Raw genomic sequence first — 16531 nt, forward strand, 5'->3', positions numbered from 1 at the left:
GGAGTAGAGATATCCATGTTTTCCAGAAGACAAAACGTTTTAAACTTATAACCAAGGAAAAACTTATCTAGAAAAACTAAGTAGAATTCTATAAGGGGGAAAAATGGAACAGAAGACTTCAAAGCATTCTTGATGCAAAGACCAGAGCTGCATAGAACCTTGAAAGTGCAAATACAAAAGTCAAGATAAGCATAAAAGGTAAACATGAGTGAACAATCATAAGGGACTTAAAATGTTTTTATTCAAATGTGGGGAGATGATATATGTGTCCCTTTTCAGCCCTATCATCATTTGGAGTTATAGAGGGAATCTAATTAGAGGGAGTGGTTTTGTTATGTTTTGATGATCTTGGAAGAATAAAACTACTAATGTTGAGTGAAGCGAGCAGAACCAGGAGAACATTTTACACAATAACAGCAAGATTATGCAATGATCAACTAAGATAAACTCAGTTCTTCTCAGCAATATAATGATCCAAGACAATTCCAACAGACATGGACTGGAAAATGCCATCCACATCCAGAGAAAGAATTATAGAGTATGAATGCATATTATTTTAACTTTTTGTTTTAGGTTTTTTTTTTTCTTTCTTGTGGTTTTTCCCTTTTGTTATGAAAAAAGGAAGGAGAATGAAATACATTAGGAGAAGAGAGAGAAAGATTGGAGAAAACCTCACAGAATCAGGGTGCCAAACTATAAGATCATACAAACAAGGAAGGATAGGAAAGGGACACTTGAACCTTACTCTCATCTGAAATAAAGGACACAAGAAGACACAAACATACACATGCATTTCACTCAAAAGAAAAACAAGAGGGAAAAGAGAGAAGCAAGTGGGAAGAGAAATAAGAGGGAAAGTGGATTAAGAATGGGATTAATCCTAGGCAAAACAAACTCTAAGCAAAGATATCCCAGAATATTTATAGCAGCTACTTTGGTTGTAGCAAAGAATTGGAAAATGAGGGGGGATACCCATCAACTGGGTGATGACTGAACAAGTTATGGGTATACAGATGTGATGGTGTACTGTGGTGCTGTAAGAAATGGAAGATTTTGATGAAGTCTGGAAAGATTTTTTATGAAATGATGCAGTAAAGTGAGCTGAACCAGGAAAAACAATTTATACAAAGACCACAATATAGTAAAAATAAATAACTCTAGAAAAACTGATCAGTGCAACAACCAACTACAATTTCAGAGATATAATGATAAAATATGCTCCCCAGTAATGAACTGAACCAGCTACGCCCAGAGAAAGAACTCTGGATGATGACTAAAAACCATTACATTAAATTCCCAATCCCTATATTTATGCCCACCTGCATTTTTGATTTCCTTCACAAGCTAATTGTACAATATTTCAGAGTCTGGTTCTTTTTGTACAGCAAAATAACGGTTTGGTCATGTATACTTATTGTGTATCTAATTTATATTTTAATATATTTAACATCTACTGGTCATCCTGCCATCTGGGGGAGGGAGTGGGGGGTAAGAGGTGAAAAATTGGAACAAGAGGTTTGGCAATTGTTAATGCTATAAAGTTACCCATACATATAACCTGTAAATAAAAGGCTATTAAATAAAAAATATATATATATGCTCCCTACCATCTGATAGAAAGATGAAGGACCTAAAAGTAAAAATGATTTTTTTTTTTTAAAAAACATGGCCTATGAAGAAATTTGCTTTGTTTGACCATATATGTTTGTAATAAGAGTTTTGTTTTTCTTTGCTTTTCATTTAGGGAAGAAAAGGCAGATTTTGCTGATTAATTTTTTTAAATTAAAAAATATATCTTTATATATCCTGTGCTTCCACTTTTTCCTATATATTCACTGTCTCCTCAATCCCTTGAAATCAAGCTTCCGACTCCAAGTCAGTGCCTAACCCATAGTAAACTCAGTTTTATTTTTGTGTGTTCAGCACTTTAGCCTGGTGTCTCACACATAGTAGGTGCTCCTTGACTGATTTGACCATTTCACTAAAACTTTCCTCTATGATCACTTATGAAATCTTTAAAAAAAATTTTTTTGAAAATTATGAACAACAAATATAACATTTCTATCTGCAAAGGCCAGAAAAAAGGGTTGTTTCTGGAACTACCTATTATGACTTTTAAAAAAATGTATAGATTAAAATTAGTGTAGTAGCACTAACATTGTTCGGTTTGAATCCTCTTCCAAATTTCAGAATCTCTTCTATTGTATTTTTCAAATGTTTTATTGGATTCTTTTCTTCTTTTTCCCACATCACTGTCATCCCTTCCAGGTCCTCACTATACTCCCCTCAAAACCCTTCTTTCATATAGACAAGCAAAGCAAATATGGATTGTAATGGTCATGTCTGAAAATGTATCTCATTCTGTACCAGCTGTCTTTTACAATAAAAGGTGGGTGGGAGAAATGCTTCATCATCAATCTTCTGGAGAAAAAAACTGCTTAGTCATTGCATTGGTCCAATCACAATGCAGCTAAAATTAGAAAGGAACCATAATAATTTATTAAGTCTTTAAAAGTTTTTCCATATTTACGACACTGTTATTATTGTAATAGTTCTCTGAATACTACTTACTTTTAATGATGCATCAGTTCATATAAACTTTTTTAGGTTTCCGTAAATTTTTTTTTGTCAATATATACCACAATTTTTCAGCCATTCTTCAATTAATGTTTCTAATTGTTTCTAGTTCTTTGTTATAGTCAAAAGTGATATTATAAATACTTTTGTACATACCAGTCCTTTCCTCTTTCTTTTATGTTTCTTAGGGGAATATTTGGCTTAGTGGTGGGTCAAAGAATATTCAGAGCTTCATGGTATTTGAAGTATAATTCCGAATTGCTTTCAGAATTCTTGGGCCAGTTCATCACTGAACAAGCAGTGCATTTGTGTGTCTGTCCTCCAATAGCACCTCTACTCCTTTTTTGGTCATCCTTGTAGGGAAGAAGGTAGAATCATGCAATTATTTTAATTTGCATTTTCCTTACTGCTAATAAATGATTCAAAACATTTTTAAAGACATGGCTGTTGGCAGTTCTTCCCTAAAGAACATTCTGCTTCTACCCTTTGGACACTTTTTAGTCATTCTATATTTCTAGTCATTCCCTAGATATATTTGATAGCAGTCCTTCATCAGAGAAAGTTGCTGTCTGAGAAAATTCTGGTCTGTTTGCCTTCTGATTTTAATTGCAAGGCTTTTGTCTTCTGGGATTCTCTCATTTGGTCCAAATGTCTCAATCCATCTTTGTGACAATTTTATCCTTCCACTAGCCTGGAGTCTGTTTCCATGATGTTTCCTGTCTAGGGCCCATCTCCATCAGGAGGTGGTTGTGGTCACGGAAGAATTCTTGGCTGTCCTTTGCAGTGACCTCGCTTATCCCTATTCCACCCTTTGGTCTCCACACAACTCCAAACACCTCCTGCTGATTCCCAAGTCCCTCCTTCAGACACACCCAGCCTTTTCACCTTCTAACTTACCTTTGAGACCACACCTGTGATTTCATCAATATGGGGATTTCCTGGTGAGGAAATAGCCCCTTCTAATACCATTTCCACACCTGCTCAGTTGCCGGTTCTAGGACTGGCAGCTTTGAGGTCCAGTGCCCAGGATCATGCAAGCCATTCTGTGGGAACAATGGGACTCGAACCCATGCATTCCTAGCATTCAGGCCAGCCCTGTACCCATTATACCACATGGTCTTGAATATTCTAGAATAGTCTTGCTTGGGTGTGGGTATAGTTATGACATTCTTCTGCTCAAATTCTTAACTAGTTCTCAGTTGCCTTTCCAGTAAATTTAAAGTTTTGCTTGGTGTCAGAGGTTCCTTATATTTTATCAGCATCCTATCTTTTCAGTCTTATTTTGTAGCAGTTTGGTGGTACAGTGGGTAGAGAACCAGAGCCGAGTTCAAATCCTTCCTCAGACACTTAATAGTTGTGTGACTCTATGTAAGTCACTTGGTCTTTCCTGCCTCCGTATTCTCATTTGTTAAACAGGTGTGATAACTGTACCTACCTTTCAGGGTTGTTGTGAGGATCAAATTAAGATAATATTTGTAAAGCGCTTTATAAACCTTAAAGCACTACATGCTAGCTGTAATTAGTATTAGTTTTTTTTTTGTTTGTTTTTTTCAAATTGGGCCCTCACAATCTCTACCCTTTCATACCTCCAGGCGTTTGTTCAAAGTGTTCTTTGTCAGTCAGTCATTTATTAAGTTTTTACTCCTAATTGAGGAGGCCATGTGTACGTACATGAGAATATACAGGATAAATACAGAGAATATAAAAGATGACACTAGAGATTCAAGGGACCGGATGCTTCCTTCCCTCTCTTCCACCATGGAACTCTTAAGCTGTCTTTACAGGTCAGCACCAATGCTACCTTTTCTATTGGCCCCCTCCAATTTCTGCTTTATGTCACTTGTGGCGGCCTCCTCTCCCTTCATCCCTCACAAAGCCCTTTGCTCGAATGGATGTATACATTATGGCAGGTCATAATGCATACATTAGAATCCTACTAGAATCCTTGGGGGAAGAACTCCCGTCCCATAGAACCTCCGTTTCCTCAGCCCCTTAGTGCTTTGTACAGATTGGTGCAAATCAGTGCAACGGATACTTGTTTATTGTGCTGTGTTGTGCGGTTTCTCCCAAGGTGGCCCATTCCACTTTTAGAGAACTGTAATTGTTAGAAAGGTTTTCTGCCTCTGCAGTTTCCAACCACGGTTTCTAGTTTGACTCTCTGGGGCCAGCCAGAATTAGTCTAATTCCTATTCCGTGGGCTATTGTTTATCCCCTACATTTTCTCTTCTCCAGGCTAAGCATTGCCAGTTCTCTCTCATAGACCCTTCCCTTACATCTCTTAGTCTGTGTTGAAGGACAGGACAGTAATGAAAGGGCCTCAAGCTAGCAAGCAGGAAGCTTGGATTCTAGTTTTGACTCCACTGTTTTTGAACCTTATGGCCTTGAAATTAACCTCTTCTGGCCTCATTTTCCTTTTCTTTAAAATGTGATGTTTATACTACAGTGAATTACAGAATTTCAGAATGAAAAGAGACCTCAGGGCCATCTGACCCAACCCAGTATCTGACAGAGGATCCCCTCTACAACTTAACAAGTGGTTGTCCAGTTTTTGCTTAAAGCCAGGGGGAAACCCCTCTGTCTCCCAGCTTTGTACTCTGCTTTTGGACAGCTTCCTGGGTAAGGAAGGTTTCCCCTACATCATGCCTAATTGTGCCCTTTTGCCACTTACTCCTGTTGTTCCTAGTCTGCCATTAAGGGCAGAATACAGCATAGCTTGTTCCTCTTCCAAGCAATTGTTCTTCAAACACTTGGACCCCGACCATGATAAAGGAATGGAGCCTTTCATTAAGTAAGCCCTGAGAATACAGATAGACCATGAAAACCATGTCAGAATCGCCTCCAAAGCTTGAATGTAGGGCTCCTGAACCAGGGGTGGTGGGAGTGATTGGGCAGGTGCGGCCTCCAATCTCTCCCTTCAAGTGCCTTGTGAGCTTACCTGCTCAGCAGGTAGCAATTGGGCTCCCAGGCTCTCTTTAGAAGTTTGTCTCTTGGATGGTGGTTTTGGGGCCAGGCTGGAAGCTGGTGGTCTGGTTGGGAAGTGGGGACAGTCCTGTCATCCCAGGGCTCTTACACTCCTCTGCCTGTGGGTGACATTTGGCCAGCAGTTGTGTTATTAGTGATAAAGAAGGTAGGCCCTTCTCTCCAATGATTTTTTTTCCCTCAGTTATGGCTAATGTGGACTGGACTGGAAGCAAGTGTGGTGGTTTGGGGATGCTATTCCTAAGATTCTTGAATTCAGGATCCTGGATGATCTCCATCAGGGTCTGCAGGGAGATTGTGGTCAAAGTTGAGGTGGTCACGTGACTTATCTGTCTCCTGTCTCCCTCAGGGTGCCAGCCCCATGAGTAGCAGTAAGTTGGCAATTGGTGAGGGGAGTAACTAGCCCCTTTCTTTCCCAGAGTTGTTTCTCCACCCCTTACCCCACAGTGGCTGTGAGAGCTGGGTTGGAAGTAGTGTTTTCCCAAAGTCTTTTTTCCAGATTAAATATTACTGGGTCTTTCATTTGTTATAAGGCATTATCTTGAGACTCTTCACCACTTTGCTTTGCTCTCTTCTGTACACCCTCCAACTTATCAATGTCTCTCCTAAAATGTGGAACCCACACTGGACCTAATGTGTGAGGAGGCAGCATAGACCAGCAGATGGAATACTGGCTTGAATGTCAGGGGGCCTAAATTTAAATACTGTCTTTGATGTTCCCAATGAGACACTGAGCAATTCATTGAACCTCCCTAAAACGCAACTACTTTGTCTTTGGTCTTGGCTAAGATGATCTTGCAGTTCCTGGAAGCTCTTGATTGATCAGTGATCTCATAATCCTTCTTCTAATGTGGTCTGACCAGGGCCTCTGTTAATACAACCTAAAATCACATTAGGTTTTTTTTTGGTTGCCATGTATATTCCTATGGAGGTTGTAGCCCCTCATGGCTATCAGATCTTTTTCAGACAAATGCCTGGTTAACCAGACTTCCCCTCACTGTATTCCTATAAAGTTGTCTTTTTTTAATCCGAATGCAAGGGATTTCATTTAGCCTTACAAAATCCCTTCTTCTTATATTCCACCTGTTGGTATTTCTTTGGATCCTGATTTTGTCTTCCAGCATGTTAGCTACCCCTTCCAGATTTGTGTCTTCGGAAAATTGGATAGCTATGCCATCTGTACCTTTCTAAAAATGATAAATGGCACACAACTGAGACATTTGTTTAAAGCAGCCCAATTGGGCTTTTCTGCTCTCTGAAACAAAGACTTTTGTCATCCTCTCCCCTCTGGGATACTAGATTCCTGTTACCTTACCAAAAGGTAACAGACAATGAGAAAGGACAGGAGCAAGACCTGGGGTTTCTTGCTTCAGGCCTCTCTACCATGTTGGCAGTAGAGCCCAGGTTTGAGATTTTTGAGTTGTTTTGTTTGTTTCTTTTGGTTTGGGTTTTTTGTTTTTTTTTTTTCTTAGCACTGGCTAGTAATTCCCACTATTGCTTTTCCCCAGGACAGCATGGCCTCCTCAAAACACTAGGCCTGACTAGGGAGTCTCTGCCACCATATTACTCCCTTCCACACAACTTGTTCTGGGAAGAGCCCGAGTTCACTATAATCATAACTCACATTGATAATATGTGTCCAAATACAGACCCACGCTTTCCCCTAAAACTGACTTGTATAAAACTTGTCTCTGTGGTCTCTAACTTTGTTCTAAGTAAGTAAGTGAAGTAAGATGACTTCACTATCTTGGGGAGTTTGGAACAGTGAAAGTCTCACCAAAAAAAGGAATGATGAAAACACCTCCTTTTGTATTTTATTAGGTTAAAATTTAAAAACTTAAAGTAAAAATTGTTTTAGTGTAGTAATCTTAAATTTGTCTTTAGTATACAAAAGTAAAGTTATTTTCTGGTAGTATTTTACTTATGCTTCAACACTACATAGGATCCTAATGAAAAAATATGTGCATTATCTACCAAAAGTATTCTCAGTGTACAGAGGGAAAGGCTGAGGCACGGGGTGGAGTGCGGCGGAAGAATGATTATTCTAGTAAGAGCTGAAATGTGAGATTGAGATTCTAATTCCCACAATATTTCCATTCCACTCTACCTTCTATACTGTGACACTGGAACTACAAGGTAGTGGTAGAAGTAGGCACTGGAGGAGCCTTCATTGAGGTCCCCCTGCCTAGGCAGGAAGCTTCTTTCTATGGAGCAGAAAAGACCCCGACCATCTCCCATCTCTGTCTGCATTTCCTGATGTCTGGTGAATCTTTTTCCCTTCCAGCTACAGCTACATGATCGACAATGTCATCCTGCTGATAACAGGGACCTTGCACCAGCGTTCCATTGCTGAGCTTGTGCCCAAGTGCCACCCTCTAGGCAGCTTTGAGCAGATGGAGGCCGTCAACATTGCCCAGACACCCGCAGAATTATATAGCGCTATCTTAGTGGACACTCCTCTTGGTAAGTAGTGATTACCCTGGGCCCTTCCTAGTCTTTCTCATTAGTTTACACAGGATTTAGTTTCCTGCCCATTTCCATGCCTCCTTTCAGAAAGAGGGATGGAAAGGTATGTTTCAAACCCAGAGAACTGAGATTGTCTCACTGTGTGATTTGGGGAAGGTTGTGGCATTTTTCTGGGCTTGTGTTAGTTCATGTTTCACAGAAGCAGAGCATTTAAGAGTTGGGAAGGGACCTTTGAGGCAGCTAGTTGAACCCCTTTAGAAAAATGGATTTCCCATACAATACGGCTCCCAAGTATATTTCACCTCATGGGGCATCCATTCCTCTTTGGGGCAGTTCCACTGATAGAAGGTCTTCCTCACATCCTGAGATTTCTCCTGACTTCTGGGCCAGAATAAGCCTAATCTGGCTTCTACATGTGACGAGTCCTTAAAATACTTGAAAATAACTACTGTTTCTCCCAAGATTTCTTTTCTCCAAATGAAGCATCTCTAGTTCTTTCATCTTGTTTGGCAGGATCTTGAGGCCTTTTGCCAATACCAGGTTTGCCCACTTTTGGAAGGTCTCCAGCTTGCCAGTACTTGTTCTAAAATAGTTTCCTACAGCATTACTCCAGATGTCATCTGACAAGAATAGAGTTCAAGAGAATTATTAGCCACCAGGGTCCTGCATGGACTGTTTCTCTTAAACTAGTCAAACATCATTGGGGGGTGGGGGGGGAGTTGTGTTTGCCTTTCCCCCACCCAACCTACCATATCATATCCTTGATTTATATTGAGCTTCCAGTCTACTAAAGCCTGTAAATCTTCTTCAGATGAATTTTTAGTGTGTTCTTCCCTTTTCCCCTTCCCCCAGTCTTTTCTGCTTACAAACTTGATTTTTTAGATCCTTGTGTAAGACTTCATATTTTTCCCTATCTTATCTAAGAAGATTCAGCCCAATCTTCTAGACGGTTGAAATTTCATTTGGATGCTAATTGTATTGTCCCATATGTTAACTAGCTGTCCTATCCAACTTTATGTCATCTGCAGATCTAATGAACATATAACATGTATGTCTTTTGTGTGTATGAACTTTTGAGCAATCCATGACAGCTGCTCATGGATTGTTGTTTGATTGTGGCATATGCATAGGAAGTACAGTAGTCTTGAAGAGAGAGTCAAATTTTTTAAAATTATAAGCTTAAATATTGTTTAAGAAAATTTCCTTATGTAGCACAGAGTATAAAAAAGAGGATTGAATATGAAACCATGAGTCTCCAGGTCAAACCATTTGCTTTTTTTTTTTTTTTTTAATATATAAGTTCCATGTGCTACTTTCAAAACTGTCTTGCTTGTCTGTGCTTCTCCCCGAACTTTGTTGTGTTCTCTTTTGTGTACTTTTATCTCCACCCACCGTGCTTTTTGAAAAATTCTAGTGGCCCTCTTTTTTTGGACATCACTATTGCTAATCCCCACCCTGCCTTGAATTATCCCTTCTCTCAGTTGAAAATGAAAGAGAAGAAAGGGGAGAGAGACAGACAGAGAGAATGAAGAGAGGAAAGAAAAACCCTTGCAATAAATAATTGTAACCTAGCAAAATGAATCCACAATTGGACATTTTCAGAAAAATAAATAATAATAAAGAAGAAAGGAAGGAAGGAGGGAGGGAGGGAAAGAGGGAAGAAGGGAGGAAGGAAGGAAGGAAAGAAAGAAAGCTTAAAGGTATATTAGAAGAAGGGGAAGTCCCCTTCTTCCCTTGGGCCCTCACTACCTATCTTCCCAGGCCCTCAAGCAGGGCTTAGAAAAAAGTCACAGAAACCAGTGGTGACACTGAGTCAGCCCCAGTCAGTGGACACCGAGGCGAGAGTGTGTGCATTGGGGAGAAGGGGGAGTTATGGCCTCTTATGCAAGCATGTCCTTGGCATTGTATGCTTTTGGGTCAATACCAGAGGCGATTAGATCATGTTATGGCCCCAACACTTGCCAGTTTTCTTATTTATAAATCAGTTCTAGAAAATAAAAGTGCAAGGAAGAAGCCCTAAATCAGCCCAAACGTGTTACCGAATCTTTGCCTCACCACTTCCAAGCAGTTTGGAAATCCAAGAGAGAATCATGGAGAGGATGCCTGGAGAAGGCTCTTGATTTCCCTAAAGTGAATCCTGGAGCAGGGGGAGGGGCTGACTCCTGATACTCTTGGTGGGGGGGAGAGGAAAAGGGGGGCCCTCTGTCCTCTCCTACCCTGAGCTGGATCCTTGCCTGAGCTCCAGCTGCATTGTCAAGTCCCTTCCCTGGGCTTCTCTGAGCCTGTCCTTGCTCCTTCCATCTCTCCTCTCCCCCAGGCCTCCCTCACAAGGAGCCTGGCCCCAAGGAGAAATGCTGTAGCCTGCCAAATTCTTCCCTACCCTGCCTGTCTCTCCATTTTCAGCTGCATTCTTCCAAGACTGCATCTCTGAGCAGGACCTCGACGAGATGAACATCGAGATCATCCGCAACACTCTGTACAAGGTACCCTCCCCCCTAGAACTCATCTGTGGGACCGGTGAAAGGGTGAGCGGGGAGCCTCCCTGCGGCGTGGGCTTCTTGGCCTCCACAGGGGTCTGGCCAGCTGCTGGCGGATCGGAATGTGTGTGTGTGGGGGGGTGATTTATGCAGCACATTGGAGCTTGGGCTGAGCCAGGTGCTGCTCCCAGGGGCTCAGTGCAGCGTGAAGACCTGGCTGGGAACAGGTTCTCCATCCCTGGGGCACCCTCGGTGGGGCCCAGATAAGATCAGCTCGAGCACTGCCATGTGCTCTGGCCTGTTGGAGCTGGCTTGGGACCGCTCCCACCCTCCTTATACACGCCCCCTCTCCAGGGAGTGGGCACCCAGGCCCGGGCAGGGAAGGTCACAGAGCTTGGTCCCTTTTCCCTGAACTTCACCAGGGACAAGACAAGGACAAGTGCTGTAGAACTGGGAGGAGGGCTTCCCACCTGCTCTCTGCCCTAGCTTCTCTAGGCGGGTCCCTCCCCTCTTTTGGAAGTCGTCTTTCCCTTAAAGCCAAGGCAGGGCCCTGGGCAAACGTGACCTCTCAGACCCTCTGAGGGCAAGGCTTGTGTGTCAGCCTCAGTGGGGAGCGCTACACACACGCATCAGCTCCCCCGCCACGGGGTCCTTTCATATGGTCTCAGCTGGGCCGAGGAAGGATCTCGGGCTTTTTGGTGCTGGGACCAAGTCCTCACAGACAGGAAGGGGAGAGAGGGATTCTGAAGGGGCTGCTGCTGCTGGGCTCGGTTCCCCATCAGTCTCGGAGGCATCCAGCAGGGGCCTGGCCTTTGCAGCCTACCCCAGCCCACCGAATAGCAGAGACAACATCTTGGAATGGAAAGAGGCCCACTCTTGAAATCAGAAGACCTGGGTTCAAATCCCAGCTCTGATGTTTGGCAAGCCCCTTAACAGCCTGGTTCTTCTTCCTGGCCTCCAAGGCCCCTGTCAGCTCTGACCGCCTCTGCTGCTGTCTGGGATTCTGAGTGCCCAGGGAGGGCAGGATGGGGGCGAAGAGCGGAGTTTGTGCCTGTCCGGAGACACCCCTCCTCTCTGGGAAACCGCTGGCTCCCCCTTCTCTCGCTGGCTTTGTGGCGGAGGTTTGGGCTGGTTTGGGGTGAGCAAGCAAAGGTAAATGGAGAGGCTGCTGGCTCTCTCAAGCTCAAGATGTAGCCCTCGAGCCCCAACAGGCCAGCCTCTGAAACGGCGCCAGCCAAGAAGCGCTCCAAGAAGGGAGCCCCCCAGGAGACTGGCCTGCCCCCACTGACAGATCCCACAGGGGAGGCCATTCTCCTGGTCCTGGCAGTCTGAGGAGGGAGGGTGAGGTGGGGTGGGGTCCTAGGGCCCACAGGAGTAGATGTGGGTCCCTAACTGAGACTGAAGGACTCAAAAGAAGCCACAGGGGACAGAGGAAAACTCACAGGGGCTAAGCCCAAGGGGCTCAGTGTGCATCCAGATAATTGGAGAAATTATTCAATAACCACAACTCTGCTGACACACTGAATAGAAGTGCAGACTGGGGCTCCAGAAAACGGAGTGTGACATGGCACTAGCCTTGTGACTATGAGCCCGGGGCACTGTACCTCAGGGGGACAGAGGAGTTCCTGATCCCACCCGTGGAAAGGATCCCCAGAGGGAATGAGGAACCCCAAAGCACTTTCCTGGTGACCTCCCTGGGAGGCAGTAAAGTCAGCCATGTCACACAAAGACCAAGGCAGGATTATATGCCGGGTCCTGATTCCAAGCTTGACCCTCGCTCTCCCACCAGCTGACTTCTTGGGGCCTTCACCTCCTCTGGAACCCAACAGGAAGAGACTGGACTAAGTAGTCCATCTTCCCACTCCTTCTGTTCACCTACGGAGTGGCGAGAATTTAGACCCCAAACATTTGGCTTCAGCATGTGCCTGAAATGGCTCTGATCTTTGAGGGCACTGGAGCCAGAAGCTGGGTCGTGGCCATCCAAGCCAGGAACCCCCATCTCCCCCAAAACAGGGGGGCTGAGACAGAATAATAGTGGCCAGCTGTTGGGAGGGGGGAATGACCCCTGCTGACTCAACAGGCCGACCTCAAGCACCAGGGGAGCCATCTGCTGATTTTATTAACATGAGCATCTCTTCCTCCCCGTTCTCCACTGCCAGCTGGACGCGTCTCCCCTTCTGCAGACCCCGCCCCACCCTCAGTGCTTGGTTCCAGTTGCTGAGGCTGCCTTCTTTCCCTTCTTGCCTTCCTCACCCACTCTTGTCCCCAGGCCCCAGCTCTCAGGGCAGCAGGACCCCAGCCCGGCAAATCATAGGCCTCCCTCATTCACATAGTGAACTTGGTGCCCAGGCACCTGTGGGGCTAGGTGGACAAGTCTTTCCCGGCCCTTCTTGCAAGAGAGGGGCCTGCAGGCTTACGGGGATGGGTGACTAGTCAGTTTCCAGAAACTTCTTTCTAGTGGGCACCTTTCCCTCCCCTTCCCCGATTCTGCTCGTTGAGCTCAGAGGCCTGAGAGGCCGTCCAGCACAGGGCCTGCCTTCTGCAGACCCAGAGAGAAAAATCATGTTCAAATCTAAGTTAGTGGTTGAGCTGGGATTTGAACTCGGTTCTCCCGACTCCCAGGCTGCTTTCGAGGCTGGTGCCCCTCCTCCTGCCTCCCTTCCCGCCCAGGCTTCAGGCCTGGCCTGAGTTAGCTCCACAAAGACCTGGATCCATGTCCCCGGGAGAGGTGCGTGCCTCCTGGCTCCCCCCATCCCAGCCCCCAGCCCTGGCGGGCCCAGCCACTACATTTCTGCCCCTGGAGGAGGCTGGAGCTAGGAACACACTCTCTGCCTTCACCCCGGCACACACTCCACAGCCTTGTCTGGCTCAAGCTGGAGCCATCAGCTTGTTCTACTCTGAGGGGGTGGGGAGGAGAAAGCACTAACCCAAGCCCTCTCTGGCCACGGGATCGACTGTAAACATACAGACCCTGCAGGGCCAATGCCAGGGAGGCTGGCCTGCTTGGCCCCATGCCTGTCCCTGTGGCCATAGATGGGAGATTAGCTGAGCCCTCCTGCCCCAGAATGAATGGCAATGGTGGGCAGCTGATGGATTGGAGCAGCCAGCTGGGCCCGTCAGAATTCCACGGAATTCAGGAGGGAGGGAGGCCTCGGTCCTTCTGTGACTCTTCTTCCCATCAGAGCAGGCGCCCCAGAGATAAGGCAGAAGGTTTCTGTTGCTTCTCCTGAGGTCTTCCTTCCTCACGTTCTGGGGTTAGGGTCATTGTGTAAGGAAGTCCAAAGGTCTGCTCGACTCCTGAGTGGCTTCTTGGGCAAGCACTTGACTCAGACAAAGCAAAGTAGGGGTCGCCGGCCAGGATGGCAGTTTCATCTGAACAGATCAAGCAACAAGAAACTCCAGTCCTGAACTAAGTCAACAGTGAGACTGAGAGACTGGGGGCTCTGGAAACGCTCCCCAGGTGTAAGCAGGTAGGAAAAGTCTCCCCAGCCAGCTAGCATGTGCTCATTTTGCAAGGGGCACTCCCCTGTCTAGTGAGACTGGCCACATCTGTTCTAGAGAGGAGGGAAGACTGGAGAATCTGTGTTTGATCCGGGGGGCCAGGAAGACCGATGGCCTCGGTGATCTGCAAGAAGGGTGATTCCTGCTGGGGAGCTGTGAGAGGCCCGGTCTTTTGATAAGCCAGAGATCCCACCATGGCAAAGCTGCCAGGCTCTGAGTGGGTAGTAACCAGTTCTTCTGAATGCAAAAGGTTCGTGTGAGGACACGAACACTTAGGCAGTGTCTAGCTGCTTCTGACATCTGTATCACTTGACTTGAATGGCTTTGGAAGAGTCATTTCCTTTCCCAGCTAGTTTCTTTTTCTTCCAGATGAAACAGCTGATCCTTCCCATCTCTAAATCCCAGGAGTCTTGGATTCTTTGTTCTCTCCCTGCCCTCCCCATTTCCCACCCGCCTCGCCCTCTAGTTTCTCTGTTGGCAGAATCAGTTTTGTGGTCAAAGTGGCCCGATGGGGCTCCGTGAGACCACTCCCAGCCAGGAGAAGGTCTTTGCCGCTCGTTCCGATAACCTCAGGATCCAGCTCTTCCAAGAGTCTCCTTGCGTAATGACACGTCCTCCATAATACCATCACTCATGCCCTTCTGGTAACCAGCCTCTGGTGTTCCCTGGATGTTCCTAGGAAGCAGGCAGAATGCGTGTAATGCCACAAAGGTCACCGGGCTGGAGAGAAATTTGGATTTGAGACCCCCACCCTGTTCCTCACCACAACTTCCAGGGGCAACCATCCTAGAGCAGCCAGACCTCTCATTAACTCTTGGAGGTCTTCAGGTAGACCCTGGGGGGGGGGGAGGGGGGAGAAGGGGGGAACTGCTTCCTTGTCTAGCATGTAGTAGAAAGGATTCCTCTTCAGATACCATCTGGACTAGACCCCAAATCCCTTCCAACTCACAGGTTCCAGAATTTCTGGCTCAGATCCATGTTGTACATGCCGTTGTCTTCCCTGGGAAGAAGTAACCACTGGCTTTGATCATCTGCTAATAGTTCTAGAGCACTGGGGAATGTGCCATCAGGTGCACCTTTGGTGGGGGACTGTAAACCTGGCCACTGATGATCAGAGCATGTGAACTTGTACAGACAAAGCATCAGAGCCTAGGCTCATGTATAGGACACAGACTCAGTCGGAATGAGATCTCTGCTGCTTTTCCCCAGCACCAAGGGTTCCTGAGGGACTTTGAAGTTGGACGGCCTAGATTCCTTGCAGAAGTTCAGAGTTTTATGAAATAAATAGGAATTAATGTGGAATAGTGATTCTACCAAAGCCTTCTAAAAAGATTTGGAGTTCACTGTCCCCTGAGCTCAAGAACCAGTGGCAAGGCGAACTGCCAGCCCCAAGAAAGGCTATGGTGACCATGCTGGATTGGTGCCTTCCTTCCTCTCCACGCCTCTTTGCCACTCATCACTCCTCCTTTCAGCCCCTCCCCTGCTGAGTCTCCTGAGCAGAAGCTGGGCACTTCTGGTGTATGGTTAGCAATCCAATTTGTCCACTGAGAAGTAGTTTGTTCCTGCTGTGTCCCCAAATATCCAGAAGCCTGCGTGCTTCTGACGTTCACACCGGCACTGACGATCCTTCAGCAGAGATGGAGCTGACAATCTGGCCTGTGATGTATAAGATGGGGATGAGCAGGGGACAGTTTTCTACTCTAGCAAGTTAAGGAAAAGAAATGGCTTTTTGGCTGGGAACAGTGGCAGAGGATTAGGAGAGGCCATGGAACCAGAAGTGCCCAGCTTCTGCTCAGGAGACTCGGCAGGGGAGGGGCTGGTCTTCACCGAGGCTGCTCCGGGAAATGGGCCAGCAAAATAGCAATGAATTTTTATGTAAAGGACCTGGGTTTGAATCATGGTGCAGGACTGTCTTGTGATTGTGGACAAGTTATTTCACTTTTCTAGGCCTCTGTTTGCTCATCTTCTAAGATAGGGAGAATTCAGAGTCGGGGTGTGTTTAATCATTGCCCTAGACTAGGGGCAATCTGTGTGAAGGGAAGAAACTACAGCCTTGACTCCCATCCCAGCTGTGACATTTACTAGGGATGTGACCAGAAGCAAATGACTTAACCCTTGAGAGTTTCTTCACTTTTGGAAATAGTATTTAGTGTGGCCAAAGTCCCTTCCAGCCTTCAATTCTTTAAACAGATGAGACTAGGGGGTGAGCTTTTCCTGACTCTGATTCCATAAACCCAGGTGTTCCTGGACGTTAGAATGACAGGTTTTCAGGAACTTAGAATTATCTCACTCCCAGTGTAGTCAGATTGTGGGCAAATGGAACAGGGCAGCGATCCCAGGTCACCTTTTCTTTAAGGTGCCTCCCCAGGCCAGAGGTTCGACTGCTGCAGTGTGCCCCTCCCACCTTGAGCTGAGCCTCATTTGGGAGTCCGTTCAAGCCCCTGAAGAAGAAATGAATCCCTTCCCTCATTGTGTGTGTCTCTAGATCCTATCCTGCCACAAAAGTCCTGCTCTTTCTTCATAGTATGAAG

At 45.8% G+C, this 16531-nt stretch overlaps 1 protein-coding gene across 2 annotated transcripts in view; it reads left to right on the forward strand.

The window, feature by feature from the left end:
• The window catches only part of ATP6V0D1 (ATPase H+ transporting V0 subunit d1), a 100345-nt gene that overhangs the window by 76644 nt on the left and 7170 nt on the right, over positions 1-16531 (forward strand). For both annotated transcript variants that reach the window (XM_023495044.2, XM_003758398.4), the window contains exons 3-4: positions 7841-8019; positions 10426-10505. In XM_023495044.2, the coding sequence (XP_023350812.1) occupies positions 7841-8019; positions 10426-10505 (259 nt within the window). The remainder of the gene's footprint in view (positions 1-7840; positions 8020-10425; positions 10506-16531) is intronic.

This window comes from Sarcophilus harrisii, chromosome 2 (assembly GCF_902635505.1).
Source record: "Sarcophilus harrisii chromosome 2, mSarHar1.11, whole genome shotgun sequence".
Classification (NCBI taxonomy): Eukaryota; Metazoa; Chordata; class Mammalia; order Dasyuromorphia; family Dasyuridae; genus Sarcophilus; species Sarcophilus harrisii.